Source organism: Dunckerocampus dactyliophorus, chromosome 5, assembly GCF_027744805.1.
Source record: "Dunckerocampus dactyliophorus isolate RoL2022-P2 chromosome 5, RoL_Ddac_1.1, whole genome shotgun sequence".
Taxonomy (NCBI): Eukaryota; Metazoa; Chordata; class Actinopteri; order Syngnathiformes; family Syngnathidae; genus Dunckerocampus; species Dunckerocampus dactyliophorus.
In genome coordinates this window covers 28,903,636-28,931,108 of record NC_072823.1, presented here as the reverse complement: position 1 = coordinate 28,931,108, position 27,473 = coordinate 28,903,636, and the positions used below count along the sequence as shown (strand labels likewise).

General features: G+C 40.7%; 3 protein-coding genes and 1 long non-coding RNA gene across 6 annotated transcripts in view; 1 reads left to right on the top strand and 3 right to left on the bottom strand.

The window, feature by feature from the left end:
• Nucleotides 1-711: 711 nt before the first annotated feature.
• On the top strand, nt 712-11,732 carry LOC129181897 (DCN1-like protein 5). Its single transcript, XM_054777649.1, has 9 exons — nt 712-808; nt 1,580-1,768; nt 5,999-6,109; nt 6,230-6,395; nt 6,474-6,565; nt 8,138-8,246; nt 8,350-8,454; nt 8,526-8,628; nt 11,440-11,732. Exons 3-9 carry the CDS (start codon nt 6,042-6,044, stop codon nt 11,493-11,495), a joined length of 699 nt encoding a protein of 232 aa, XP_054633624.1. The 5' UTR covers nt 712-808; nt 1,580-1,768; nt 5,999-6,041; the 3' UTR covers nt 11,496-11,732.
• Nucleotides 3,523-12,183, bottom strand: LOC129181898 (uncharacterized). Its single transcript, XR_008570521.1, has 3 exons — nt 12,042-12,183; nt 8,260-8,460; nt 3,523-5,170 (listed from the first exon to the last, which is right to left on the bottom strand). It is a non-coding gene; the product is annotated as an uncharacterized LOC129181898 (long non-coding RNA).
• A 276-nt stretch (nt 12,184-12,459) lies between these two features.
• LOC129181669 (prolactin-like) lies at nt 12,460-15,535 on the bottom strand. The gene is made up of 5 exons (XM_054777160.1): nt 15,518-15,535; nt 15,275-15,450; nt 14,484-14,585; nt 14,171-14,398; nt 12,460-12,710 (listed from the first exon to the last, which is right to left on the bottom strand). The coding sequence occupies exons 1-5, from the start codon at nt 15,525-15,527 to the stop codon at nt 12,498-12,500; spliced, it is 729 nt and encodes a 242-aa protein (XP_054633135.1). The 5' UTR covers nt 15,528-15,535; the 3' UTR covers nt 12,460-12,497.
• A 5,660-nt stretch (nt 15,536-21,195) lies between these two features.
• Nucleotides 21,196-27,473, bottom strand: part of mov10l1 (Mov10 like RISC complex RNA helicase 1) — a 41,204-nt gene continuing 34,926 nt past the window's right edge. For all 3 annotated transcript variants that reach the window (XM_054777597.1, XM_054777595.1, XM_054777596.1), the window contains exons 28-29: nt 23,472-23,544; nt 21,196-21,408 (exon numbers count right to left, since the gene is read on the bottom strand). In XM_054777597.1, coding sequence (XP_054633572.1) covers nt 21,355-21,408; nt 23,472-23,544 — 127 coding nt within the window. In that variant the 3' untranslated portion in view covers nt 21,196-21,354. The remainder of the gene's footprint in view (nt 21,409-23,471; nt 23,545-27,473) is intronic.

Here is a 27,473-nt window from a genome sequence, read left to right as displayed (position 1 = left end):
AATCTTTGACAAGCATTTTTGCAGTAGGTGCTTAAAAACAGAGAGCTCCTGGCATAAAGAGGATCTTTGACTAGCATTTTAGCAGGGGGCCTCAAAACTAGCAGAGCGCTCCTGTCATATACAGGATCTCTTTAAAGCGTTTTTGCAGTAGGCCCTTTAAAAACAACAGAATGCTGGTGTCAAATAGAGGATCTTTGACTAGTGTTTTTTGCAGAAGGCCTTTAAAAACAGCAGAGGGCTTCTCTCATTTAAAGGATCTTTGACTAGCAGAGCATGTGCCACACAGAGATCTTTGACTAGCACAAACACATCACTTATGTTTTATTTTTAATTTAATATTAGCCATTTGGTGAAGCAGTTACGACAGCCTTGGATTGACCCCCAGATTAATGTATTTATCATCATTAAAATCACACAATCACACATCAACTTTCTAGGAATTCTGTGAACAACGTAGGAGATACACGTGACTGCCAAAAATAAAACATTCCACCTGAAATGACGTTTTACCTTGTTTGTACTTCGGGGGTGATAGTGAACAACAAGCGGTGCCTTGTGCGCTTTTACGGACTTTATTATCTTCATATTTTATACATAATAGATAGTTTAATTCAAGTATTACGCACGACGTCAAATTTATACGCGAGACAATATGTTTTTCTTGACGTTTTAAAGTTCAACCGCCACACCACCCCCTATAAGCACAGTGGTGTCGTCCACGAGCCCGGAAGCTTCATCCACCACACGCTCTGGTGGAGCAGAAGCCGGTGAAAAAAAGTGATTGTCTGCTTAGGTTTTACTGAAACAGGTGAGTGTTTATTCCTCAGTAATATTATAACTTGACTACATGTTGGCAATGACGGCAAAAATATACATTCTTGATTAATCTAAACGGTCTTACATAAAACATTCTACAAATGCCTGGCGCGTGTTGACAACTTAGCATGTAAGCTAGCGGTGTAGCGCTCTCGTCCGCAAGCCGGCAAACAAAAGACTCTTCATATAATTAACACGTGGCTCGTTTTTAATTTAATATAAACGTCTTTAGGAAGCCCATCTAGACTATAAAACACAGAAAGAATGTTGTTAAGTAAGTAAAATAATCACCACCGACCTCAACGCGGTAGTCAGTGGAGAACTCTGTCACGCTAGCTAAAACAAGTTGGAATAGCACTAATCAAATGATGCTGTTGCATAAAAGTGATGAATTTAAGCCAGTAAATGACCTCTACTTCACCCAGCACCTGTGGAATGAACTGTTGTTCACGTTGACAGGGCATGCATAGAGGGATGCGGGCTGTAAAGGACACACAAGTAATTCCACAACACGACGTGTCAACAGAAGGACTGGAAACTCTGACAGTTGTCGATCTTATCGCCAACCTGGATACTCTAATTGTAGTGGTGTTTATTTAAAACAAAGAAAAAACACATACAGTATACTTTCTATGCGAGTCAAAAAACATTATCGACTACATGGCTTGAGGCAACCACCTTTTCTAATTGTAGTAGTGTTAATGACAAAACGAAATTACACAAAACATATAACACAACCCTTCATTCTCTTGTCTCCTCACAGAAAACATCCGCCAACTCTGACAGAGCAAACAGAAGTCCTGAACACGTTTTCTATTTGGACGTTTTAGGGGTTCTTTTTGTTTTTGTTTGTTTTTTGCATTTGGCTTATTTGAAGACTTTGGACCTCCCCCACCCCACCCCGACGCAATTCTAGAAGATTTGAATGGAAAAGGCAGCCACAAGTGCACAAGTAAGACCTGCATCCTGGATATTTGATCTTAAAAGTCAACTGGCACCAAGAAGTGTACACACATCCAGTATATTGGGTACATACAGCAATACCTTGTTCATGGCAGGCCTGTCACAATAATCGATTAATCGAACGATTAAAAAACCCCCCCAAAAAACAGGTCGATAATTATGATGCCCTCAATAAATTGACATGTGCATGTATGCGTGTGTTTTATCTGCTTGTCTCTCTGTGCCACAAAGGCTGACAAGAGGGTTCACACTGCGCATTGGTTTTATAATGTAATGAACAGAGAGAGTGGGCCCTCCTGTCCTCTCCTTCAGCCTCTTTGTGGAGGCGGGGCTACTAGTGAGTGGATACAGAGGGTTTAGCGGTGAGCTTTGTGAGGCCAATGCCACAGCCAACAGCCCCAATGTGGGAACATTTCAGTTTTAAGCAGAATGAACGCAAGAACACCGACGACCCACACGGACAGTTTTCTCAACTGAGGAAAAAAAAACTACAGATGTCCCGACAGTCAATGCTTACTGAGCCGTTTGGTCGGCAAATATAAACAAAACAGTGCAAAATGGTGCACTCTCACAAGTGTCACTGGCTACATTGCAAAAACATCTGTACAGGTCTGTGTCAAGCTAATTTCTCACACAGGTACACCGTACACTACGTGAGTACCATCTAGTGGTTCAAATGTGAAGAACACCTCTCATGACAATTATTGAAAAAATGGTCTAAAAATGTTTTTTTCGATAAAATCAATTACAGTCAAACCTGTCTTAGCGGCCACCTTTATAGAAGGGCCACCTGCCTATAGCAGCCACTGAAAAATCCCCCCCAGCAAATTTACATGTTATAGACCCTGTGTATAGCAGTCACCTGTCCAACGCAGCCAGCAGCCACCCATTTTGTCTCCCTTGGTCAATATCTGACCGCATATAGCGGCCAAATTACCAACTCAAGTAGAAGCTTCATGCACGAAAAAGTTTTGTTTTTCAATCAATGAAGGTGTCGTGTGTGGACTTAATTACTGAGTCCTAGCTCAGTCACAATCATTCACAAGATCCACACAAACTGTCGGTTGTTCCACATAAAAAAGCCGTCTTCTTTTGAGCTTGCTATTTCCTGGTCAAACATGTAACTTTAAGAGCATTTACACCAAAACATTACCGCAAAGTAGGCTGGGAACAGGACGTGCTCCCAGCGACGCTACAATAAAAAAAAAAAACATATGCTAGCATGCATGCGGCAGCGGGAGCAAAACTGAGTTCGGTTGTACTTAACTGAAGTATTTTATCAGCTATCACTTATTATTAAGCCTCTAGCTTCCTTTTAGTAAGTAAAAACCTTGGCTATGATTGCACTACATTGTCATGTAGACCTACAAAGTACACGTGGAAGAACAAGAGGTGAATAAATGTATTGCAACTGATGTGAAACTGATGAGGGGTAGGATTAAATAAGCTTTGCTTCTTCCTACTCCTTTTTGGACATGCAAAATTGTGAATTGTACTCTGTGATGTGCTACTGTTTGACTCATGCATGTTCAGGATTAAAACCATGAACCATGATAACAAGCCTAGTAGTGCTGTACAACTTTTATCAGCAGTCCGCAGTGCCATCTACTGGTCAACATTATTATTATTATTATTTTCCCTTTTTTTCTTTTTTTTCCTCTACTGGTCAACATTCAAACTGGACGCCAACCTGTCTATAGAGGCCACCTGTCTATAGCGGCCACTTTTGCAGACTCCCTCTAGTGGCCGCTATAGACAAGTTTGACTGTAGATGATAATTTGTCGCACAGTTATCGACCAGCAAAATCTGTTGTCGTGACAGACCTAATCCAGACCCAACCATGACAAGTGACCTTCCGCAAAGTAGGATTCCTTATTCCTTAACTGGAATATATAATATATAACTGGAATATATAATATATAATAATTACGACCTTTTAAATACACCTTTCAACATTATTAGAGCCCTCTAGACATGAAATAGCACCCCTATAGTCACCTTTACACTCCTATTAAACATTACAGTAGACCAGGGGTGTCCAAATGTTTTTGAAGCGAGGGTCACACAGTGAAAAATGAAAAGATGCAATTTTGCCACTTTGATATTTTGTAAAGCAACACGTGTATATATGCTAAGAAGTTATATATATTTCAATAAAAAGTTTGCTCTTTTGTCCCATGTTTGCTCATCTTTTTTTTTTTCAACTATTTAAACTTTCTTCTTAAATAATCTTTGTAAATTGTTCTTTTCATAATATCATGACTTTATTCCCATATTATAACCCCAAGCTAATGTTCCAAAAATTACAACTTTATTTTGTTTTGTTTGTTTCTTTTAATATTACAATTAAAAAAAATAATGTATATTTTTTAAATATTTAAATTCTATGCTGCTCCTGTCATTTACTGTATCTTTCTCTTCATTAAATACAGTAAAAATGGTCATATTTCAGACATAGTTGTTAATGATGATTAATCCTGATTAACAACTGTTATTAATCTTACTAAAATTTGTAATCATTTGACAGCACTAATATACAGTGGTGTGAAAGAGTTTGCCCTCTTCCATATTTATTTATTTATTTTACATGTTTGTCACACTTAAATGTTTCAGATCATCAAACAAATTTAAATATTAGTCAATGACAACACAACTGAACACAGAACAGTTTTTAAATGAAACTTTTTATTATTAAGGGAGAAAAAAATCCAAAGCTACATGACCCTGTGTGAAAAAGTGATTTCCCCCTAAACCTAATAACTGGTTGGCCACCCTTAGCAGCAACAACTTCAATCAAGCGTTTGTGATAGCTTGCAATGAGTCTCTTACACGCTGTGGAGGAATTTTGGCCCACTCATCTTTTGTTGTCATTCAGCCACATTGGAGGCTTTTCCAGAAAGAAGCGCCTTTTTAAGGTCATGCCACAGCATCTCAATAGGATTCAGGGCAGGACTTTGACTCGGCCACTCCAAAGTCTTCATTTTGTTTTTCTTCAGCCATTCAGAGGTGGACTTGCTGGTGTGTTTTGGATCATTGTCCTGCTGCAGAACCCAAGTTGGTTTCAGCTTGAGGTCACCAACAGATGGCCGGACATTCTCCTTCAGGATGTTTTGGTTCCATTTATCACAGCAAATCTTCCAGGTCCTGAAGCAGCAAAACAGCCCCAGACCATCACACTACCACCACCACATTTTACTGTTGTTATGATGTTCTTTTTCTGAAGGTGGTGTTACTTTCATGGCAGATGTAATGGGACACACACCTTCCAAAAAGATGAACCTTTGTCTTGCCAGATCACAGAGTATTTTCCCAAAGGTCTTTGGGATCATCAGGATGTTTTCTGAGCCTTAATGTTCTTTTTGTTCAGCAGTGGTTTTTAATCTTGGAACTCTGCCATGCAGGGGAAAAAAAAGTTTCATTTAAAAACTGCATTTTGTGTTCAGTTGTGTTGTCATTGATTTATATTTACATTAGTTTGATCTGAAACATTGAAGTGTGACAAACATGCAAAAAAATAAGAAATCAGAAAAATAAGAAGAAAAATGTGTGTGTGTATGTATGTATGTATGTGTATATATATATATGTGTGTGTGTGTGTGTGTGTGTGTGTGTATATATATATGTATATATATATATATATATATATGTATATGTATATATATATATGTATATGTGTGTGTGTGTGTGTGTATATATATATATATATATATGTGTGTGTGTGTGTATATATATATATATATATATATATATATATATATATCGTTTATTTTTTTTTTTCTTTTTGTTCTTTTCCTGTGTTGGTTAATGTCTCATCAATGTAACATTACTAACACCTAGTGACCAGTGTAGTACTACTTATCACAATGTTTTTGAATACCTTATATTTGTATTGTAGCCATTTTTATGCTTGAAAATGCTTCGTTTGAGGCAAAAAAAAGTACATAAAACTTGCTAAATATGCATATTTTTTTGGCTAACAATAGGCCGTATTCGACCACCAGATGGCATTATTTCTTACATACAGTATTTTAGAAAACCCGGGCTAGAGTGACGGGTTTACTGTGCCTCAAAGCTTGCATTATCATCTTTTTAAAGGCCAGAATTTTGGATCCAGCTCTTGTATTAGAGTTCATTACATTGTGTACCTAATGTTGTGGCACCCTTTTCTTTGCCTGTGTGTGTGTGTGTGTGTGTGTGTGTGTGTGTGTGTGTGTGTAGCCCAGCTAGCTGTAGAGCCCATTGAAGGTTTGAAGGTTCAGTGATGCCCGTGAAGAAGAAAAGAAAGCTCCCTGATCCTGATGATCATCAGCCCAAGTGTAAAATCACAAAGTAAACCAACGCGCACACTGCAACCTTGGTGTTTTTTATGTTGTAAAGAAGCTGAAAAAGCTGGTATAGAGTCCAAATCCTTATCTTTGTTGTTGATATTGTGAATTTGGTGGATTGTAGTTTCACCCAACGTCCCATCTGCGACCCCAAAGCCGTCAGCACGGACAAGCCCTTCTCTGGCAAAAAGTGCCTGGCTTGGTTCTACCAGTACGCAGGCCGGGACGAGGTGGTGGGCCCCGAGGGCATGGAGAGGTTCTGTGAAGACCTTTGCGTAGCCCCTGAGAACGTGAGTGGTGTCTGATGCGAATCAGAGATGCTAGCGAGCGTAACATTGGAGGTGAAATGTGTTTCCTCCACTTTGCAGGTGATCATGCTGGTGTTGGCCTGGCATCTGGAAGCTGCCAACATGGGCTTCTTCACCAAAGACGAATGGCTCAGGGGAATGACGTCCTTACAGTAAGACCACGGCTTTTCATAATAATCCAATCACATAGCCGCCAGTGGCGTTCTACCTTACTTAAGACTTCTGTTGATGCTGTCGCTATGGAAGTATTTGAAGTTTCAACGCAAACGTCCGTCTCCAATACATGACTTGAACATGCGTTCTGTTATTTGGGTTGAGAGCCATCTTACTAGGCTTGTAGAGGTGCAGGCTTCTAATGCTAACTCGCTCCCCTACGTTAACAGAGATAGTTAGCTAATAGTGTAACCAATTAGGGCTGTTAAGTAATGCGCTAACAGCGATAACCATTTATTTAATTATGTTACATTTTTTTGCATAATTAACGTATACGCATCATGGCAAGCCACACCTCTCTGTTATGACGACAGATGGAGACACAGTGTAGGATCCCCCCACAGAGTCACACATCTGACGCTCTTTTTTTATAACTTTATTCTGACCTGAACACATCAACAACAGTGCAATTCCAACACCACATACTGTATATATCTCCAACTCACAAACACATCTCTAGTCCCTATGTCATCGGAACAACACTTCCTCATTGTCACAAGACAATCGTGAGATGCATTCATGGGCACCCGGACACAAGTGTATGGGTGGTCTAAGTAAACAGAAATACAAAGAAAAATAATAAGTGGATATTTTTATCACTCACTTTGTAACTCATAATGTGGAAGTACAATTTGCTGCATTGAGGTATGCTTGAAAATCCCAGAAAATACACTCGAAACATGTGAATTCAACTTACCGGTAAATGACGTGGTGTCTTTGAACGCGACCACACATTGCTCATAATAACACGGTAACGGTGTGATACAAATGTTCTGCTACTATTAAAGAGACTAGTGTTAGGTAAATACATTTTCAGTCATGCTTTTAGCTTGATTTCAATTTTCAGTTCATCTGGAGCTGTTAATACATATTAATTAGAGATGGACAATATCTTTTTTTCAACTGATAACCTTTTTTCTGCTTTTAAAAATTTAGCTTTAATTGTAGTTTGTGCACACCTGGAGGTGAGAATGACTTGGACAAATTAGGATTTGGCCACCTATGCCTGTTGATTAGTCCTAATCAAATATCATGACATTACTAGTACCACGTCACTGCTATCAGGAGAACCAGAGTACGGAGCGGGAGGAGCCACCTGGCGTGGCCCAGCAAGTTGCACTGTATTCAGGCACACGCTCTAAACAGTTGGTGTGACACCACGGAGGTCTCTGGCAAACCTTTTGTACTTTTCAAACGCCGCTGAACTACGGAAATTCTGGTATCGTGACAGCCCTGTTTTCTTAGGATTTGCATCCTTTTTATTTTTCACTTTGTGGCCCTCGCTGGCAAAACGTTTGGACACCCCTGGTTCATTACATTGGGTAATAGGAGTGTAAAGGTGACGTGTCTAGAGGGCTCTAATGTTAAAAAGTGTATTTAGAAGATTGTAAACAGGTTTGCTATGCTATAAGGAATCCTACTTGGTGGAAATTGACCAGTTAGCCTCCATAAGCGAGGGATTACTGAATATGATTTTTGATATTGTGTAATTAAGATCTTGGTGTGTGCAGGTGTGACTGCACAGAGAGGTTGCAAAGCAAACTGGATTACCTGCGGGGTGAGCTCAACGACTTGGGCCTCTTTAAAAACATTTACAGATATTCTTTTGACTTTGCCAGGGTGAGTTCACTACCTTTTTATTATTCCAGTGTTTAAAATCTGCTGATCCGAGCCCATCTCTGCTCACTGTGGGTTTTTCCATGTCCGTGTGTTCCATGATCAGGATAAAGACCAGAGGAATTTGGACATGGACACGGCAAAATCCATGCTGGCCTTGTTGCTAGGCAGATCTTGGCCTCTCTTCCCAGTCTTCCTCCAGTTTCTAGAAGTAAGTCTGAGGGGAGGGAAGTACAGTAGATGTTTTAGTCATAAACAGAAGTGTGTGTGTGTGTCCCATAGCAGTCCAAATACAAGGGTGTGAACAAGGACCAGTGGTACAACGTGTTGGAGTTCAGCAGAAGCATCCACACCGACCTCACAAACTACGACGAAGACGGAGCTTGTAAGTTTTACCAGCGGGGTGCTTCATTTGATCATGAAGGAATTCCACGTTTGTACTACAGCCCGACCAATGGCGGATTTTTGGGGACGATGCCGATACCAGATGTATTGTCCGATACCAGATATATTGGTTTATGAAAATCATATTTCAGTACATGATGTGTTTATAAAAGGCTTATTCACAAAAACATCCTACCAATATCAATTAGTCATATTTACTGGCTATTGAAAAGTTCCATCTGCAGCCACTGAGTATTTGCAAACTACGAACAAAGTAAGAAATAATCAAAACATGCATGACGTTACTAGACTTATTACAAGGGACTAAACTATGTAACAATGTAGCTGCTTTCAAAACATGCAATATGTCAAATGACAACTAAATACATCACTTGGAACATTTTAAAAATTATGTGAATGAAGACATTAACTTGTGAATGTATGAGCCCCTGGAAATGCTGCATGGACGTACGAAGTGAAGTGGGACGCCGTGTACATCTGCGTATATCTTTATTTCACTTTAAACACTATCTGTGTCATAGTCTTACGTGGATTAATAGTTGCATCTATCTTTATTTCAGAGATGCAACTTCCACGACCTCAAAACACTATAATACGCTCTCTAAAGCTTGCGTGGGAAAAAAATAGAATGTAGGTAGTGGCAGAATGTCCGATATTGATTAATCGGTGATACGTCATAGTTGGTCCACTGATAAATCAGTCGGACTCTGGTTTGCACGTGTTTACTTCATCCATGCAACATAAATACAGTACAGTGGCGCTTCGGTTAACGTCCGCCCCGATTATCACATTTTTTGGTTAACTTTTGCTAAAATTGTCTTGGCTTGCATTTGCCTGCTTGTTTAGCGCCCAAAACACTGTCTGGTTTATTTACGACATCAGATTAGATCACACGTCCAAGACGAATCTCCGATACTTGCACGTGATCGCGGAATGCATTGTGGGCTGCGGGCGCCATTTTAGGACAACATTGTTTGTTACGTCATGTATCCCTCTACAACTCTTGATGCAAACAAACACATGGACCGCACAGAAGAGAAGGGCGATGGACCGTACTGAGACAAGGGTGCAAGACCTCAGAATTTTACGTCTTAAAGAGAAGACAGTCATCATTTCAGAGGTACCGTAAATGCCGGCGCATAAGCCGTACCCACTAAATTTAGAGGAAAAAGCAGATTCGTACATATATAAGCCGCATGTGTCCACGTCATAAAATGGCATGTTGTGGCACGGGCAAGTCCGTCAGGACCAGTCAGCTCTCAGTTTGACAAGGGCAAATCATGAGCTATGAAAAAACTCTTGTCAACCCATTGGAAATCGCAGGAGGTCATTACTCAACATAACAGTCTGACTCACGGTGCCTTTTTACAAACACTAAACTCATCACACAGCAACTTAACACTCAAAAGGTATACCTAAGAAATATAAATATACCAGCACAAGTTTCAAATGGGGAAAAAACATTTTAAAGTTTTCCCATAATGCATTTCATTTGAGCAAAGCATTTCCCTGGAAGACAAGCAGCATAGAAAATGGATGGATGGTGCTGCAATGCTGCCTCTGTCCACCTGAGGGAGACTGACATTGCAGCGCCCCAGTGAATTGTTGTGCAGATGCAATGCATTATGGGAAAACTTTCAAATGTGTTTTTTTTTTTTTCATTTTGAACTTGTATTGGCACATGTTTGTATATCCATCCATCTTCTATGCTGTTTATCCTCATGTTTGTATATTTATTAGGTATACCTTTTGAGTGTTAAGTTGCCGTGTGATGAGTTTAGTGTGACTTCAAAGATGACACCGTGAGTCAGACTGTTATATTGACTAATGACCTGCGATTTCCAGTGGGTTGACAGCAGCACAGTATTTAAACAATTAGTAGTAGTTCTGAAGTCAAGGAGACGTCACAACATTAGAATTTAGCCATAAATTAGCCGCACCGCTTCCAAAAATTAATTCAATGATCGTCATTTTGTGGTTGACTATGGTGTATTATTCGTCAAAAATATGTATATTTAAGCAAATTGTACGTATTATTTTGCCCAAATCAAATATTTTCAAGCATAACTAAATTAACTAAAATACAAATAAAAGCCATTAAAACCAGCATTCAACTTGCAAATGCAGTATTCTACATTGGTCACTAGGTGTCAGTAATTGTTTGGTGAGACAAGTACCAGACAGGCTTTTATTGCAGGTTTAAATTATCTCACAACAGGCATAATAATAATCATAATTATAATAATAACATGGGTACTGTTACGGCCGTAGCCCAAAACAGGCTAAAAGTCAACTCTGAACCCCAGACGTCACTTCCTGTCCACCAACCAATCCGCTCCCCCCACAAGGCAAACTGTCTTATGTCTTATTTTCTCTTATGTCTACTGTATTGGGTAATAGGAGTGCGAAGGTGACTATGGGGGTGTTATTCCATGTCTAATGGCTGTAATGTTAAAAAAACATATAGAAGATCATAAACAGGTTTTCTAAGCTAACATATTCCATTTATAAATATGGACTCTTACTTTGCGGAAATTCACTGATCCTGGTCGAGTCCGGACCAATTAACCTCCATAAACGAGGGATTACTGTGTACCTTTTTTTATTCATTCATTTTGCTTTGTTGTAATCTGTCTTTAATGTATTTAAGGCATTACAATTTTTAAGGTTAGCTTTTTTTTTTAATGAAGGTTACCTTATTTAGCTTTTTAAATGTAAAAATAAATAACTGTATTTATCTGCACCCCCGATATTTTCTATACATTGTTGACCTTCACGACGTGTTTTACAGGGCCGGTGCTTCTGGACGAGTTTGTGGAATGGCACAAAGCTTGCTCTGCATTGTAGCAGACTTGAACACAACACCGAAGAAGACGATGATTGCAGACTAAGGAGAAAACACACTGATGGACTGTGACTGCTCACACACACACACACACACGGATGGACTTGTTGTGCAACCAAGTTCTCAAAATTAGGGATGCCTTTTTTTCTTGATTGATTGTCCCTCCTTTTGTTTATAAATGTTCAAAATAATAAAAAAGTAAATTGGATTACATGCTTCTTCACAAGAGTTCTACTACAGTCAACATTCAGAATGTGCTAACCCTTCACGTAAGGCATGTAATAAACTAAATGACCAAAAGAGGGTACCACACGCACATAAGCCAAAAATGCGGTATTGGCCCATTTAGTGTCTATCAACACTGAAAAGTATCATATTTTATGGTTTCAGCCTTTCATCCACCTGGAAACGGCGTTCTGCCCTGAAATGGTATTTTTTGAAACGACACACTTCTTTCTGAAAACGACGACATCGCCGTCACGTGACCAGAAGTGCGCTTTGACGACAGGCCAACATACTATCTGAATATTTGGACGGACATGACTCACCCCATTCGAGAATCTCCTGATATTTTGTTATCTTATTGTTCAAAATGAATTGAGAATAATTCCACTTCGTTGTATGTCTTTGATGAGCCCATGACGGATGTATGCGCACGTATTCTTTCTTCGTGAGTTTGGTGTGTCACGTGGTTCCGTCTGCGCGTCTGTTTACAGCGCCACACGGCGGTGTGCCTCGTGTATTACATCCTTTGCCCCGAGTGAATTATTCACGCTTGTTACACTAATGCCTTCCACTTGTAAACCTGATGGCACAATTGAGTGGCTTTATTATGTACTACAGCGTAAAAATCAACCTATTTTATCTCTCGTGTTGCAGTCATCTTCAAAAGACAGGAGCAAAGCACTCGCTGACATGAACATTTTATTATTTTTGCAACATTATTTTTCACACAATGCTCAAAAACGAACTACCATTACGATATTAGACGAGCGTTACGACGCTTAACATTGCAGTCCTGGCAGCGAGGAGCACTGCAGGATGCGCAGGTAATTTTTGACCTTGTCAGAGTCCCGGCGGAGGCAATAGAGCAGGTCTTTGGGGTCCACCGAGCTCAGAGCTCCCCTCTTGTAGAAGGCAAAGGCAGACGAATAGAGCGCTTCCTCGGGAGGGACGCGAGCTGCCGTGTTGTCGCCGAGCACGCCCACAAGCTTCATCTGAAGAGGAAGAAACAAGGAGCAAATGTTTCACCCGTAAAAGTGGTGATCTATTTTAGCTGGATGGGATGGGAAAGTTTAGTTTTATTATTTAAACATTACGTGCATCTGAGGTACAAGATTTGAAAAATATGATAAATTCTCCCTTTACAAAGATAATCACGCTAAATGCTCTTCGTTACCGCCTAGATTGACCAAAATATTGTAATATTAAAATAAAATATTTCATATGCATTATATTATTCATATATACATTTATATTCATATATATTATAAAAATCTCTTCAAATTTAGATATGGCTTGTTTTGTCAAGCTTTTTTTATATAATCATCTGAGATTGAGAATAAAGTCGTAAATTTACAAGAAAAAAAACTCCTATTACGCGAATAAAATCGTAAACGTACGAGACAAAAAGTAATATTACGAGAATAAAGTTGTACATTTATGAGAAAAAAAGTAATATTACAAGAATAAAGTCGTACATTTACGAGACAAAAAGTAATAGAATAAAGTTGTAAAATTTACAAGAATAAAGTTGTACATTTACGAGATAAAGGTAATAAATTTACGAGAAAAAGTAATATTACAAGAATAAAGTCGTACATTTACGAGAAAAAAAATCTTAAATTTACGAGACAAAAAGTAATATTATGGGAATAAAGTCGTACATTCACAAGAAAAAATTCATACATTTACGAGACAAAAAGTAATATTACGAGAATTAAGTTGTACATTTACGAGAAAAAAGTTGTAAAATTAACGAGAATAAAGTCTTACATTTACGAGACAAAAACTAATATTAGGGGAATAAAGTCGTTAAACTTACGAGAAAAAAAGTCATTAATTTACGAGACAAAAAGTAATATTCCAAGAATAGTCGTACATTTACGAGAATAAAGTGGTAATATTATGTGTCTCGTTTATTGACAACTTTTTTTTCTCATAAATTTATGATTTTATTCACGAAATCTCAGGTTATTTATTTTTCAATGTGGCCCTAATACTAATAATATATATACTATAATCATACATATAGCTTTTTATATTCACATACATTTTGCTTCATTTTTAAGATGTCTTTGTTTAATGTATTTGTTTACTCTTTGTTTACTCTTGACAATCTTACTTTTTAAAGTTTTTTTTTAATTAAAAATATTCATTTTTAAAATGTAAATCAAATATAAATCATCTTCTTTAGCTTTTTCAAAATAATTAAAATTCACTCCAAATGAGGGTATCTTATTTAGCTTAACATATAGTATATATATATAAAACATATATAAATCAAATCATATATGAAATCCAGATACAAATTGAAGCGCTTTGATGAATTGTTTCAAATATCTAAAAAGAATACGCGGGTGTTAGCCTGATTTAGCGGTGTCATTTTTCCAGTCTTGCTGTTAAAATAATCAAATGTTGATGACTTAAATGGTGACGACGTAGTGAAGATGTCGACCTTCTCTGCCATTTTCAAGACTCCGGCCCTCAGCTCCTGAATGGCGTCGCTCATCTCCAGTGCCTTGTTGGAGCTGTAGTGGTTAGAGTCCCGGTCCTGGTTCCGGTCCTGGTCCTGGTCCTGGTCCTGGTCCTGGTCCTGGTGCTGTGTCATGCTCTGGTGCAGCTGTGATAAGGGGTCACGCCAGGCCCCCAGCAGCCTGAGGATCACTTCAGTCAGCTGTTCTCTCTGCACGCAGGAGACAAGCTGCTGCACTCTACACTTTTTGTGTGTGTGTGTGTGTGTGTGTGTGTGTGTGTGCGCGAATACTCACTCCCAGACTTTGTGCGTTCTCCTTGTCGCCTGGTGCCAGGATGTCATGGGTGTGACACTTGAGCTTCCCCATGTGGTTCCTGCTGGGGAACAGGTACTGCTCCTGGATTCGGAGAGACAACTGCAATCACTTCTTCCTGTTTGCCCTGCCACTTGTTGCTAGGCAGACTTCGTGGTTTACAAAACCTCTTCCTGTTCATGTTGCGTGTTGCTAGGCAGAAATGTAATGAAGTACAAACGTACTGTACTGTATGTGTCCTGGGACACAATAAAACAATATAACAAAATAAAAAATAGAGTAGAATAAAAAGCTAATATAAATAACTCCTTCCTATTGACATTACTGATAAAAAAAAAAATCTCTGTCAACGTTACATATTTTAAGTAAAAAAAAATAGATTCATAAAAATTATTAAAAAATCAATCATTATTAATAATAATAAAATGAATACAAATATCTTGTCAAGGTTAACATTACTGATTTAAAAAAATGTTGACAAACGTTCAATTTTTAAGCAAAAAAATTAATAAATAAACATAATAATACAGTTCATTAAAAAAAACAATCAAAATGAAAATGTAAATTCCGGCCAGGGTCCCAACACCCATCCAGTGCCGATCCCAAGCCCAGGTCAGTGGGACGGTTGCACCCGGCATGAAAATAAGCCAAATCATGTGAGCCACTTGCTATGGCAAAAAGTGGAAAGAAAGAAAAAACTAAATTTCTTACGATTTTGGTTAAAAATCATGCACAGTGGTAAAAAAAAAAAAAAAAAAGTAAAAAAGACTCACAAATTGCGAGTGCAGGTCAGCGGAGATGCCGTGCATCCTGGATGATTGTTGGATGACGCGTTCAAAGACGTCGGCCAGCGTGGGAACGTGACATCCCGCTTGTCCGAAGGAACACATCGGGGCGGCGCTGGCCTTCAGGAAAAGCTCCAGCAGTGTGACCAGTGTGACAAAATGACCTTTAACATCAAAAATAAGAACATTTCAAACGTTAGACAACATCTAATTAGGTCGCTGAAATCCTACCTCTGGTCATGCTTCCTCCCGGTGGGCTGGCTTTGACGACTGCCGTCACGCTGCTCACACAAACTTATTTATACGCTTGCTTAGTCTGATAAACACGTCACATGACTCGCTCATTGCAAGGCTTTGTGGAGAAGTCGGGTGGAAAACGTATGACTAACAACGTGCGTACATGCATGGGGGGGCTAGGATAGTTAGGATTCATAACGACGTTTCATTGGCGAGCTTCTATACTGCACCGTTGGAAACTACAGCCACAGTAACACACACATTCTTACACTATTTGAACACTGCCAACGTTGAGGATTGTCGCGCAGCTTCTGGAAGACTGTTCCAGATTTTGCCAGCATCAAACTGAAACGCAGCCTCACCGTGTTTAGTCCTGACTCCGGGCACCCGCAGGCGACCACTCCCTGGGCTTCTCAGAGCTCCAGATGGTTCATGTGGCTCGAACATGTCAGACATGTACTTTGGCGCAAGACCATGTAAAGACTTGGACACCAGCAGAGCTGCTTTAAAGGAAGCCAGTGCAGAGACCCGAGTACTGGACTAATATGCTCATATTTTTCCAGGTTCTAGTCAGGACTCCAGGAGACAAAGGCATAGATTAGTCTCTCTAAACCTGACACTATTCCCTTGATTTTGATGTTCTTTAGGTGGTAAAAAGCTGCTGATGTTATTGATTTAAAGTTCAGGTCTGAGTCCATCATTACCCCTGATGATTAGGTTTTAGAGAAAGAGTCTCAAGGTGGCTAATAACACTTTCTCTTTGTTTCTGGGGGCCAGAGACAATGATTTCAGTTGTGTCTGACATGGACTGGAGAAAGTTGTTTTGCATCCACACTGATCTGTTTGATGCAGTGACAAAGTACATCTGCAGGACCATGTTCACCTGCCGTCAGTGACACGTAGATCTGAGTGTGGTCTGCATAGTTGTGGTAGGACACATTGCATTTGCGTATTAGCTGGCCTAGAGGAAGCATGTACGGATTGAACAATAGGGGTCCCAGGATTGACCCCTGGTGAACCCCTCAGGTCATAGCCATTTGCTCTGAGACACACTTAACAATTCCAACAATGTAGTTCCTGTCCTCCAGATAGGACTTGAACCAGTTTAGAGCAGTACCAGAGATTCCCACCCATTTTTCAAACCTCTGTAATAAGATCACATGGTCAACTGCGTCAAAGGCAGCGCTCAGGTCCAGCAGAACTAAAAGTGAGACTTTGCCTGCATCTGTGTTCAGACGGATATCGTTTGTCACCTTGATCAGAGCTGTCTCAGTGCTGTGGTGGGGCCTAAAGCCTGATTGGAAAGTGTCAAACACATCGTTAGAGAGGAGAAAGTCAGTAAGCTGTTGGTACACAACCTTTTCTATGACTTTTCCCAGTAATGGCAGGTTTGATTTGGGCCGATAGTTGTTCAGTACTGTGGCATCAAGACTGCTCTTCTTCAGAAGAGGCTCAATGGAAGCAGTTTTTAGGGCATTTGGAAATGTTCCAGTCTGAAGTGAGATGTTAACTAGATGCGCGAGTTGTGGTAGCAAACTGCCGAGCAAAGACTTTAGAAATCCAGCGGACTCACCCATCAAGGCAGCACGTTGATGGACCCAGACTGCAGTTGATCTCTTCGACTGCATTTTTTATACCTTGAACTTTGTCATGAAAGAATGCTGCAAACTCGTTGCACTTACAGTAGATGTCGAAATGAGCAAATGAGTCGTAAGGGCAGTGAAATTGGAGGGTTTGTTCATTTGTTCACTGTAGCAAACGGTACACGAGAGTTGCTCCTCCAGTTGGTGATGATTTCATCAATTTTGTTTTCCTAGTTCTACGCAAGGTTTGGTTGGAAACACATATCGCTTTTCTTTGTAAGCCTCACAATCAACCTGGCGCTTTGACTGGCGCCATTTCCGTTTGGCTTTACAGCACTCCCTTTTCTGTGCCGTGACAGACTCTTCTTCTCTCCACGGCGCCTTTTGCTTACTTTGAATCATTCTAACCTTGACGGGACCAATGGTATCCAAAACATTTACAACACTTGACGTATAAGACGTTGTTGATGTTAGAACACGGGGTGTTTGCAAACCGGATCCTTGCCGTAAACTGTGCCCCCATGCTGTTATTAATGAGTCTTTGTTGAACAACTGCTGGTTTGGGTGTAACAGACGGGTCCAAGAAAACACAAAAGTGATCATCCGCAACATTCACACTTGAAACTCCCTTAGTAATGATCAAATCAAGAGTGCGGCTAGGTTCGGTCACATGCTGAGTTACACCAAACATTTCAAGGACAGCAGTGGGTTCTTCTCAGCAGTGGTCCATATGAGGTTTAGCAGCGCAGAGGCCCTTAGTGTCCTGTTGGGAATAACAGCTATGGGCGCAGATGGTGGGGGCCCAGCTGGGGGAGCTTTGGTTGATGGAATGGCCATAGGAGGGAAAAGGGCCCGTTACTTTTTGGAGGATAGAATCCTTGATCTCAGGAGGGGACCCATTTTCATCCTCGATTTCAGCAAGCTTTCATCTCATGGGTGATGGTGGAGACAGGAACAGTAGTGAAGAATCTGCGCAGGGTGGAGATGCAGCAGGTGGGTCCCAGGTCTGTGGCATCTGAAACCGGAGGTCTGGATTCTGGAGGAGCGGCTGTGGTTGCTATGGCTGAGTCCTTCGCTGGGTCCTTGGGTGCAAAGGCAGACTTTTTGGTACATTTGACCTACTTTTAGGGCCGCACGGTGGTCTAGTGGTTAGCATGTTGGCCAACACAGTAACAGCTTGGAGATCGGGAAGACGATACTGACGATATTACATGTTTATCCCAGTAAGATTGCGACTTTTTTTCTTCATATTTTGACTTTATTCTTGTGAAATTACAGGCTGTTTATTACTATTTCATCTTTATTCTCATAATTATGACTTTATTCCAATAAAATGTTGACTTTATTCTCATAACATGATATATTATATTCTTTCTTCAGCCTTATTTCCCAAAAACTGCGATTGGCTGACGACCAGTCCATGGTGTAACCCCACCTCTCACCCAAAGTCAGCTGGGATAGGCTCCAGCATACCCCCGCGACCCTCATAGGACAAGTGGCATAAAACATTTATGAATGAATAACTTTCTAAATATTACAACTTTATTTGTTGTTTAGCATGTTTTTCATAATATTACAATTTTCTGTCATAAATATTATACTGGGCCACACGGTGGTCTAGTGGTTAGCACGTTGGCCAATACAGGAACAGTCTGGAGATCGGGAAGACCTGGGTTCGATTCTCCCTTGGGCATTTCTGTGTGGAGTTTGCATGTTCTCCCCGTGTGCACGTGGGTTTTCTCCGGGTACTCCGGCTTCCTCCCACATTCCAAAAACATGCATGTTAGGTTAATTGGAGACTCTAAATTGTCCATAGGTATGAATGTGAGTGGGAATGGTTGTTTGTCTATATGTGCCCTGCCATTGGCTGGCCACCAGTCCAAGGTGTACCCCGCCTGTCACCCAAAGTCAGCTGGGATAGGCTCCAGCATGCCCCCGCGACCCTAATGAGGAAGAAGCGGTATAGAAAATGGATGGATGGACCTACTTTTACCTTGGTTTTGGGGCACGTATGATTGTGCCCACATGAACTCTGCCTGGCAACAAGTCGACTAGCAAACGTGTAATGTGAAGTCTGCCCAGCAATAATTGTGGGGCACAAGTGTGTCATGACAATAGGAACAGGTATTGGGCCACAGTTCTGCCTAGCAACAAGTGGCAATGAACAGTGATGACCTGTTCCTTGGACCCCAATTACAAGGTTTAATAAAGCCAAAGAAAAAGCATAATTACAGTTTGATTAATTTATTGTCAACTTTCCACAACAAACAGAAGTCATAAATAGAAAATAGAATCTAGAGAAAATATACATATTATGTACAAGTTGGAGTGCATTCTATTACAGTGTGTGCTATCAGAGAAAAGATGAGACAAGCTCTCAAAAACACGCAAAAAAACTCAAATCTCAAACCCGGCATCTGTGATGCTTCCACTTGCGCGTTGCCACAGTGATGTTTGCATCCTTCTTGTGCCAGGGGAAGAGGCGGGTGATGGCGAGGGTGCCGTCGGCCCGCACGGAGCCCGTCAGCACGTAGAGCTGCGAGCGGCCGGGCCGCGCCAGAGCGTTAGCGCAGCGCAGGTTGATGAGCAGCCATTGGTGGAGGAGGTGGTGGGTGTCGTACGGCAGCAGGGGGCCCTGGCGGATGAATTCCACTCGGCCCTCCACCTCAAACTGGGGGTCGCCTGTGAGGAGGCGGCGGCGGTGCAGCTTGGCGGTCACGGCTGCGGAAATGGCGGAAGGAAGTTAATAACCGAGTGTGCGGGGTTTATGGATAAAATAGCAACATGGCTGCCCGTTCTTACCAAAATCATGCTGGCAAAAGGCATCCAGGACTGTTTTCAGTGCAGGAGCTTCTTCCACTGCGGGGCAGTTCTGACACGCTGCTTTGGGCAAATCTGCAAATGAAACCCCCCCCATCAAATTTAACAATAAAAAGAGCACAGAGGTCAAGAACATGGACGTTTATATGGCAAAAATAGTAGCATTTTGGGTTGCTGGAATGCTAACACATGCAAGTGTGCCCCCTGATGGTTGGGAGTACTTTTTTAAACACAATTGTATTGTTCACATAGCATAACAATACTACCTGTATATCATAATACAATGAATATCTTATACTGTACAGCATATATGAACTGAATCCATGTCAACCCAACACAAATGTCATTCAAATTAAAACAAATTACACATACAGCTATGTACACACACACACACACACACACACACACATTAACATCAAGTATTTATATAAAATAACACATTTTGCATTTCAGAATAAAAAAATGCATTTCTTTCTACTGTTCTTTCATTATTAACTGAAAACTTGAACGAAAAGCAGGCTTGCGGGCACCTCATGTGGTCGTGGGGGGCTACCTGGCGCCCGCGGGCACCACGTCGGTGACCCCTGCTGTAGACTTTCAACTTTGCACATTTTTGTGTTTTCATTTTTCTTGCCTTCTTTTTTTGCCGCTTTATTTTTTATTTTTTTTGTAATCATGGTGGAAAAATAAAGAATTACATGAAAATTCCCATTTGTATTATTTTGGTTTGTTTTTTTTAAATGAATGACAAAAGTTAGGATTTCAAGTTAAGGATGGCAGCCATGTTTTGTAAGTGCGATGACCTTCAGTGCTTCTCGGCCGATGACTTTGCTCATAATGCATTTCCAGAAAAATGCAAATATTTCCAACAATAACAACTAATGAAAATGATGACAGACAATAATGAAAAATAAACGAATGCCCATTTGTGCGTAGTGAAGGGTGATCTAGCTATGCTGCATGTGCTTGTTAGTGAATGTGTGAATGTGCGGCTTTTTACCTTTAGCAAAGTGAGAGAACTTGGCGTGAGGACACAGGCACATGTCCTCCTCGGCGGGGAAGCGGTCGCAGTCAAATGCTTCGGGCCAAGGGTGACCCTGGCAGGCGAGCACGGGGGCACAGCTGTCCCTCACGGCCTCGCACAGGCTACGACAGGGCTGGATGAAACTGAAGGAGGGGGGAAAGCACGGATGGTAAAAAACCAAGTGGGAGAAATCGTTCTATGACGACGAAGAAGAAAGTGTCCTTACGTGTCCAGGCAGACGGGAGCGATGAGCGAGCAGAGAAAGGCTTGGGCCTGAGGATGGCAGCCCGTCTGCAGCAGAGGCCTCCAGTCCTCAGAGCGCGGCACCACCTCCGCTTCCAGGTTGCTGTGGCCCAAAAAGTTGGGGAGGCGCATCTCGGAGTAACCCACGTCTTTGCACACCTTCATCTGGTTGGGGATGGCCACGCATCGGGTAGACTGGCCCAGGTCAAAGGCCGCTAGGGGGGACGCCAAGAGAGCGAGGACGAGGACGGCGGTCATGATGTGAAGACGACGGACACGAGTGTGGCTGCTGAGGGGGCTGCAGAGGAGCCTCCTTATATACACGGCCGAGAGACAGCCCGAGCAGTCTGTCAGGCTCTTATCAAGCAGCTATCAAAGACTCCGAGACGACGTGTTTGGAGACAACGGCTTGTTTTGTCATGGCTGCAGACAAAGAGGGGGGGCGCGAGGAGGGGCTGTGTGCGGGAAAGGGGGAGCGGGGGGTGCAATGGGCGCTCACAGCCCAGCTTTCATCGAGTGAAGTTCGGTCACGCGAGTCCCCTGCGGGAATGGCCAAAATAAATCAACTTGTTTCGTGTTCAGCATTGACCCAAAAAATAGCATGGATCTCCATTTTTGCTTTTATTTAACTTTCGTTCTTGAATTGCCACTTGTTGCGAGGCACAATTTGTTGTTTTTTTTGTGAAAATGTGAATGAATATATGTAAGATAGTTCAAATAAATGATTATATCTTTTAAAAATACAACAAAGTACTGACCCGTCTAAAATAATGTATATACAGACATTTAAAAAATGATTCTGCGATTCCTTTTTAAATGTTTTTTTATTAAGTATACTATAAAAATAGAGAATAGATGTTGCTAGCTATAATGCAAATATAAACACATTGAAATATTTAAAAAAATACAGAAATTACTCAAAATGTATTTGTACAATAAACATGAATGTATTTTTTAAAAATAAAACAAATATATATATATATATATATAATTTTTTTTTTTAATCTGCACAAAATGTAATGCGTTGTGAAAACTTTTTGGGGTTAATTTTTCGTTTATTTTTACTATGAAGTGTTTAATTAAGTGCCCATAAAAGGAGTGAGTAGCTATAATTCAAAACTACATTTAAAAAATATTGAAATAATACATATTAAAACGAAATACAAATTATTGAAATGATAAAAATCAAATATAAAAAAAATGTATTATAAGTATGCATTTAAAATAATTATCAATACAAAATGTAATGCAAGTCTGCATTTAAAAAAAAAAAAATTATCAGTAAAAAAATGCACTTTGGAAAAATCCTGGGTTTACTTACTTACTTCCCAAATATTTGAAAGAGTTGCTTACTCTTACTAAAAGGCTGAGGAGATTTGGCTAGCTGTAATTTCAAGCGTGTTATTCAAAATTCTGGATGATTTTCTGAAAGGCATATTTTAAAAAGTTACGAGAAAAATTGGCCAAAAGTCTTAGGAGGAAAGACTCCCTCGTACGGCCATCCGAGGACTCAGCGTATCGCAGACTAACAGTCTCTCGTCTCGGCAGTGAGCGCACCAATTGGAGCTTTCATTAGCAAGCAGGGTCTGAGTGACTCGGCGGATCTTTGATGTGCCAAACTTGGATCGGACTCCTCCCTAGTGGTCCAAAAGAACCATAGTAGTATCACTAGAATGACAATAGAGCATCTTTGGATGGAGGTCTGTCTCCAACTGGAGATGACTATCTTAAACCCAGATGCCCTTTGGGCCTTTTCAGGACTTTCCCCTCTGAGAACCAGAGGATTCTATCCTAAGTGAGCGTCCTGATGGCAGCTTATTCAGAACTTGTGCTTGATGACGTGGACCAGCGCAGCCTGCAGCCCCAGTTTAGCTTAGCCACTTTTTTTTAATAGCCCCTTCTGATGACTGCTGGCTGGTTCCACTACGGGTAGACGAGCGCGACCCCGTAAGAGGGGACTAACTGGGCAATTAGAGGCACAGACCAATTTGGGAGAACAATGGCTCCACATATTTAACACGCTCCCCCTGCCAGCAGCCCAGCAGGGATCTGTTGTTGGGCCTAATGGCCGCCCTGTAGACACGCTGTCTGTGTTGCTAATGTGCTGCCTGCTTACCCCTGCCTCACCTAAACGGCATGGACGGGCACCTGTCTGCCGAACACCGAGACAATATGCCACAAGACACTTTTTCACCCATAAAGTTGAAGCTGCCTTTCAACAATGACTTAAGAAGAAAATGCAACATTTTGCAATGGTTCGGCCGCAGCCCACACCTACCATCCGACAGGGGTGACCTGAAGGGCGGCTGTGCACAAGGGATGCCCTCAACATCTGACACTTTTGGAGCGCCCTTGCAAGGAAGAGTGGACAAAGAAGTCAATTATTGAACATTTTTCAATTGAATTATACAGGTTATAGGGTTATAAATAAATATTACATTCATTGTGTATCTCATTTGACCCGTTAAAATGCATGATCAATGGATGAATTAAGAATGTGCATTAAAAGCCCCACAGCACGCTATTTGCATCATTACCCTGATTCACACCAACATTCAATAGTTTCCTCCTCACTTGATGTACCAACTCTTCAAAAAGTTGGTTTTTGCACAATCCTGCTACAAAAAAAATAAATTAAAAAAAATCAGCAGAACACACCCGTCTAAGTAAAATTATTTCATGTAATTATGATAAAATAACACAATTCTGGCAAAATGGGGGAAAAAAAATGAGCTTTTCAGTTTGTTTGTTTTTTTTACATATTTAATGGTGTTCTCATTAGGTCCAGATTATTTGTCAGAATTTTGTCATATATATATATATATATATATATATATATATATATATATACACACACTTATATATATATACACTAAGTCCCCAACTAACGAACACAATTGGTTCCAGACGACCATTCTTAAGTAGGGGAAAAGGTAATATTAGCAATGATATAGGTACTACATGTACGTGTATGCATATACAGTATATGTGTATGTATGTAAATATGACTTTGGATGCAGTAGTAATATTAAACGAGGATAATTAATGAAAAAAACAATAATAAAAGTGATATAATAATACATAATGATAAATGTTATTTACCTTTGAAGAGGAGTGGTCAAGCATACGTCCTTGTGGAGGAGTTGGGGGAGGAGTTATTGAAAAAAGGACAAATGGTCGTCGTCGTTAGACTCTTCTAAAAGAGGTAGTGTTCTGTGGGTGGAGTAGAATTAAGCAGGCCTATTAACTCTTCCATCCATCCATTTTCTATACCGCTTCTCCTCATTAGGGTCGTGGGGTCATGCCGGAGCCTATCCCAGCTGACTTCGGGCAACAGGCGGGGTACACCCTGGACTGGTCGCCAGCCAATCGCAGGGCACATATAGACACCTATTAACTCTTCATAAACTTTAATCACACGCTCTGTCCGGGTTGTATCATACAACTCTTAGCCTTCCTCTCTCCTCTTCCTGTATCTGTTGTTGCCATTAGCAGTGTCACAGTGCCCTCTGCTGGTCAACATGTTGCAATATAAAGATGGACTTATAAGGCAAAACACATGAAAATATAGACCAGTCGGCTTGTGTTCGTATCTCTGAATGTTTGCACGTTGGATATTTAAAGCCCTCCACTGCGAGCTACATACACTGTAATCCCTCGCCACTTCGGGCTTCAAATTACATGGCAATCACAGTTTTTCAAAAACATTAATAAATCATGCTGTTCGTGGTTGAATAAGCCTTATTAGTCCAATAATATGCATATATAAGCAAGGGTTTTTTTTGCATAAATGAAGCATTTTCAAGCATAAAAATGGCTAAATGAACTAAAACAAAAACACAAGGCATTGAAAAGACATGATCCCGCCTCTTGCCCGAAGTCAGCTGGAATAGGCTCCAGCATACCCGCGACCCGAGTGAGGATAAGCGGCATAGAAGATGGATGGATGGATGAAACAACACGTTAAAAGACGTTGTGATATGTAGTATTCTACACTGGTCACTAGGTGTCAGTAATGTTACACGGCTGAGACAATAGCCACCACAGGAAGTACTGTGCAAGAACCAAAAGCAAAAAAAAAAACAAGGAACTCTCCCATTGCTAACATGTGAGTCTATATTATGTCTTAGTTTCACTTATGTCTACTATATTGGGTAATAGGAATGTAAAGGTGCCTATAGGGGTGTTATTTCATGTCTAGAGGGCTCTAATAAAGTTAAAAACTGTATTTAGAAGGTTTGAAGAGGGTTTTCTATAATCTAATTAACCGCGATAAACAAGAGATTGCTGTACACTAAGTCGCCTACTAACGAACATCCGATGTGCAAACACTCGTAGATACGAACACAAGCTGGTCTATTTTTTTTCCCGAAAATTGCCATATTTTGTCATTTAAATTTTTTCGAAATACAAAGGCGCTATTTTTGTATTGTGCCATTCCGCCGCTACGAATGGTGGGTAGCGGCATCCCTCTCGCGCGATCTTTCTCAGTTAGTCTGCACTTGTCGCTGATAACATCTCGGAGCACGCCGTTTGTACCCCATTCGATACTTTACAGAGACGTTTGTTATCCGTTATCATGGCTGATAAATGGAGTGCAAGTGCTAGTAGTACTGGCAGGAAACGTCAAGCAATTTCTATGGAAACGAAGATGGCCATCATCAGGAAGTTGGACGGTGGTGAGAAAATGGCTAAAGTAGCGCGTGCTTACGGAGTGAACCGCTCAACCATAGGAACAATTTCCAAAAGCAAGGTTGGAATTATGGAACATGTGAAGACTTCTGTACCAATGGCATCCACTATCATTACAAAGAGGAGTCTAACGACGACGAACATTTGTCCTTTCTTCAATAATTCCTCCTCCTGCTGCTGCTCCACCACTACCACCAACGACGTATGCTCGACCAGTCCTCTTCAAAGGTAAATAACATTTATCATTACGTATTATTATATCATTTTTATTATTGTTTTTTTCATTAATTATCCTCGTTTAATATTACTACTGCATCCAAACTCATATTTACATACATACACATATACTGTATATGTATACACGTACATGTAGTACCTATATCATTGGTAATATTACCCTTTCCCCTACTTAAGAACAATTCGACTTAAAAACGGTCGACTGGAACCAATTGTGTTCGTTAGTTGGGGACTTTGTGTATAAGCTATATTGCCACAGTCATTTAACATGCTGATTTTAAATGTGAAATGCAGTTTTTGTTTTGTTCCGTGAACTTGCATTTCTCTCAGTTGCAGTTTTTTTGGGGGGTCTGGGTATGTCTGACATTTGTCTTTTGCATTAGTTTTTGATTTTGCATCATTTTGAATGTGCATAATTTTCCTGTTGCATGGGTTTTATAGTGTTCAGACATTGCTTTGCGTTTGCCCCCGTTGGCCACCGCAGGACGCAGAAAACAAACACACCCTTGTTAAAAAGGGCAGGCTTTTCTGATTTATAAAACGAAAACAATTTTTAAAAATCTATAAAAATGTGACCTTTAAAACGTATGATTCAATGAATTTCCTTAGTCTTTGTGGTTTTTAAATTATTATTTTTTTTTTACATCAGACTAGAATGCTATTTATTGTATTTTAACAGGTGTGTTGACTTTCCACGTGACCGCTCATAAAATGTACATAAACGTGCACAAAAATGAAATCTTGACACACAGTGTGTGTTTTTATGTGCACAATTCCACAGTCCAGCTCCTGTAAACTATGTGATATTTGCCTCCATTGGCCACATCAAAGGCTGAGGAGGTGTACTGTGGAGGAAAGCACTAAGGGGGTGGAAGGGGTGTCTGAGATGGGGGGGGGTTCTCGGTGGGGGGGCTTCAGATAAAAGCTGTCTCCTCCCAACATATAAGAGACTCATTAACTTAACAGATTGACCCCCTCCAATCCTGCTGGGCTCCAGTAGGACTGACATTGGCGGTGCAGACTGTCACTAACACTCAATTGTCACATCCAGTCTCCGGGGCTCGGAGGGCAGACGCTTCCACGCCCACAGACAAGTCACCCTGCAAAAAAAAACAAAAAAACCCTCTCGTTCCACCCGGCAGACTTCTGCTGAGGTCAACGAGAAAGGGGTTATTACACGCACTCGCCACAGACGCCTCGTTCCGGCAACAAAGAGATGAGGTTTGTTTCGGTCTGTGACGTAGACAGAATCACCATCAGGTTTAATCGACAATCTTATGCACAGTCAAGCGTGTCGGCTAAATAAAAAAGAAACAGGCAGAGCTGTTGTACGTCATCTTTTATTTGCATC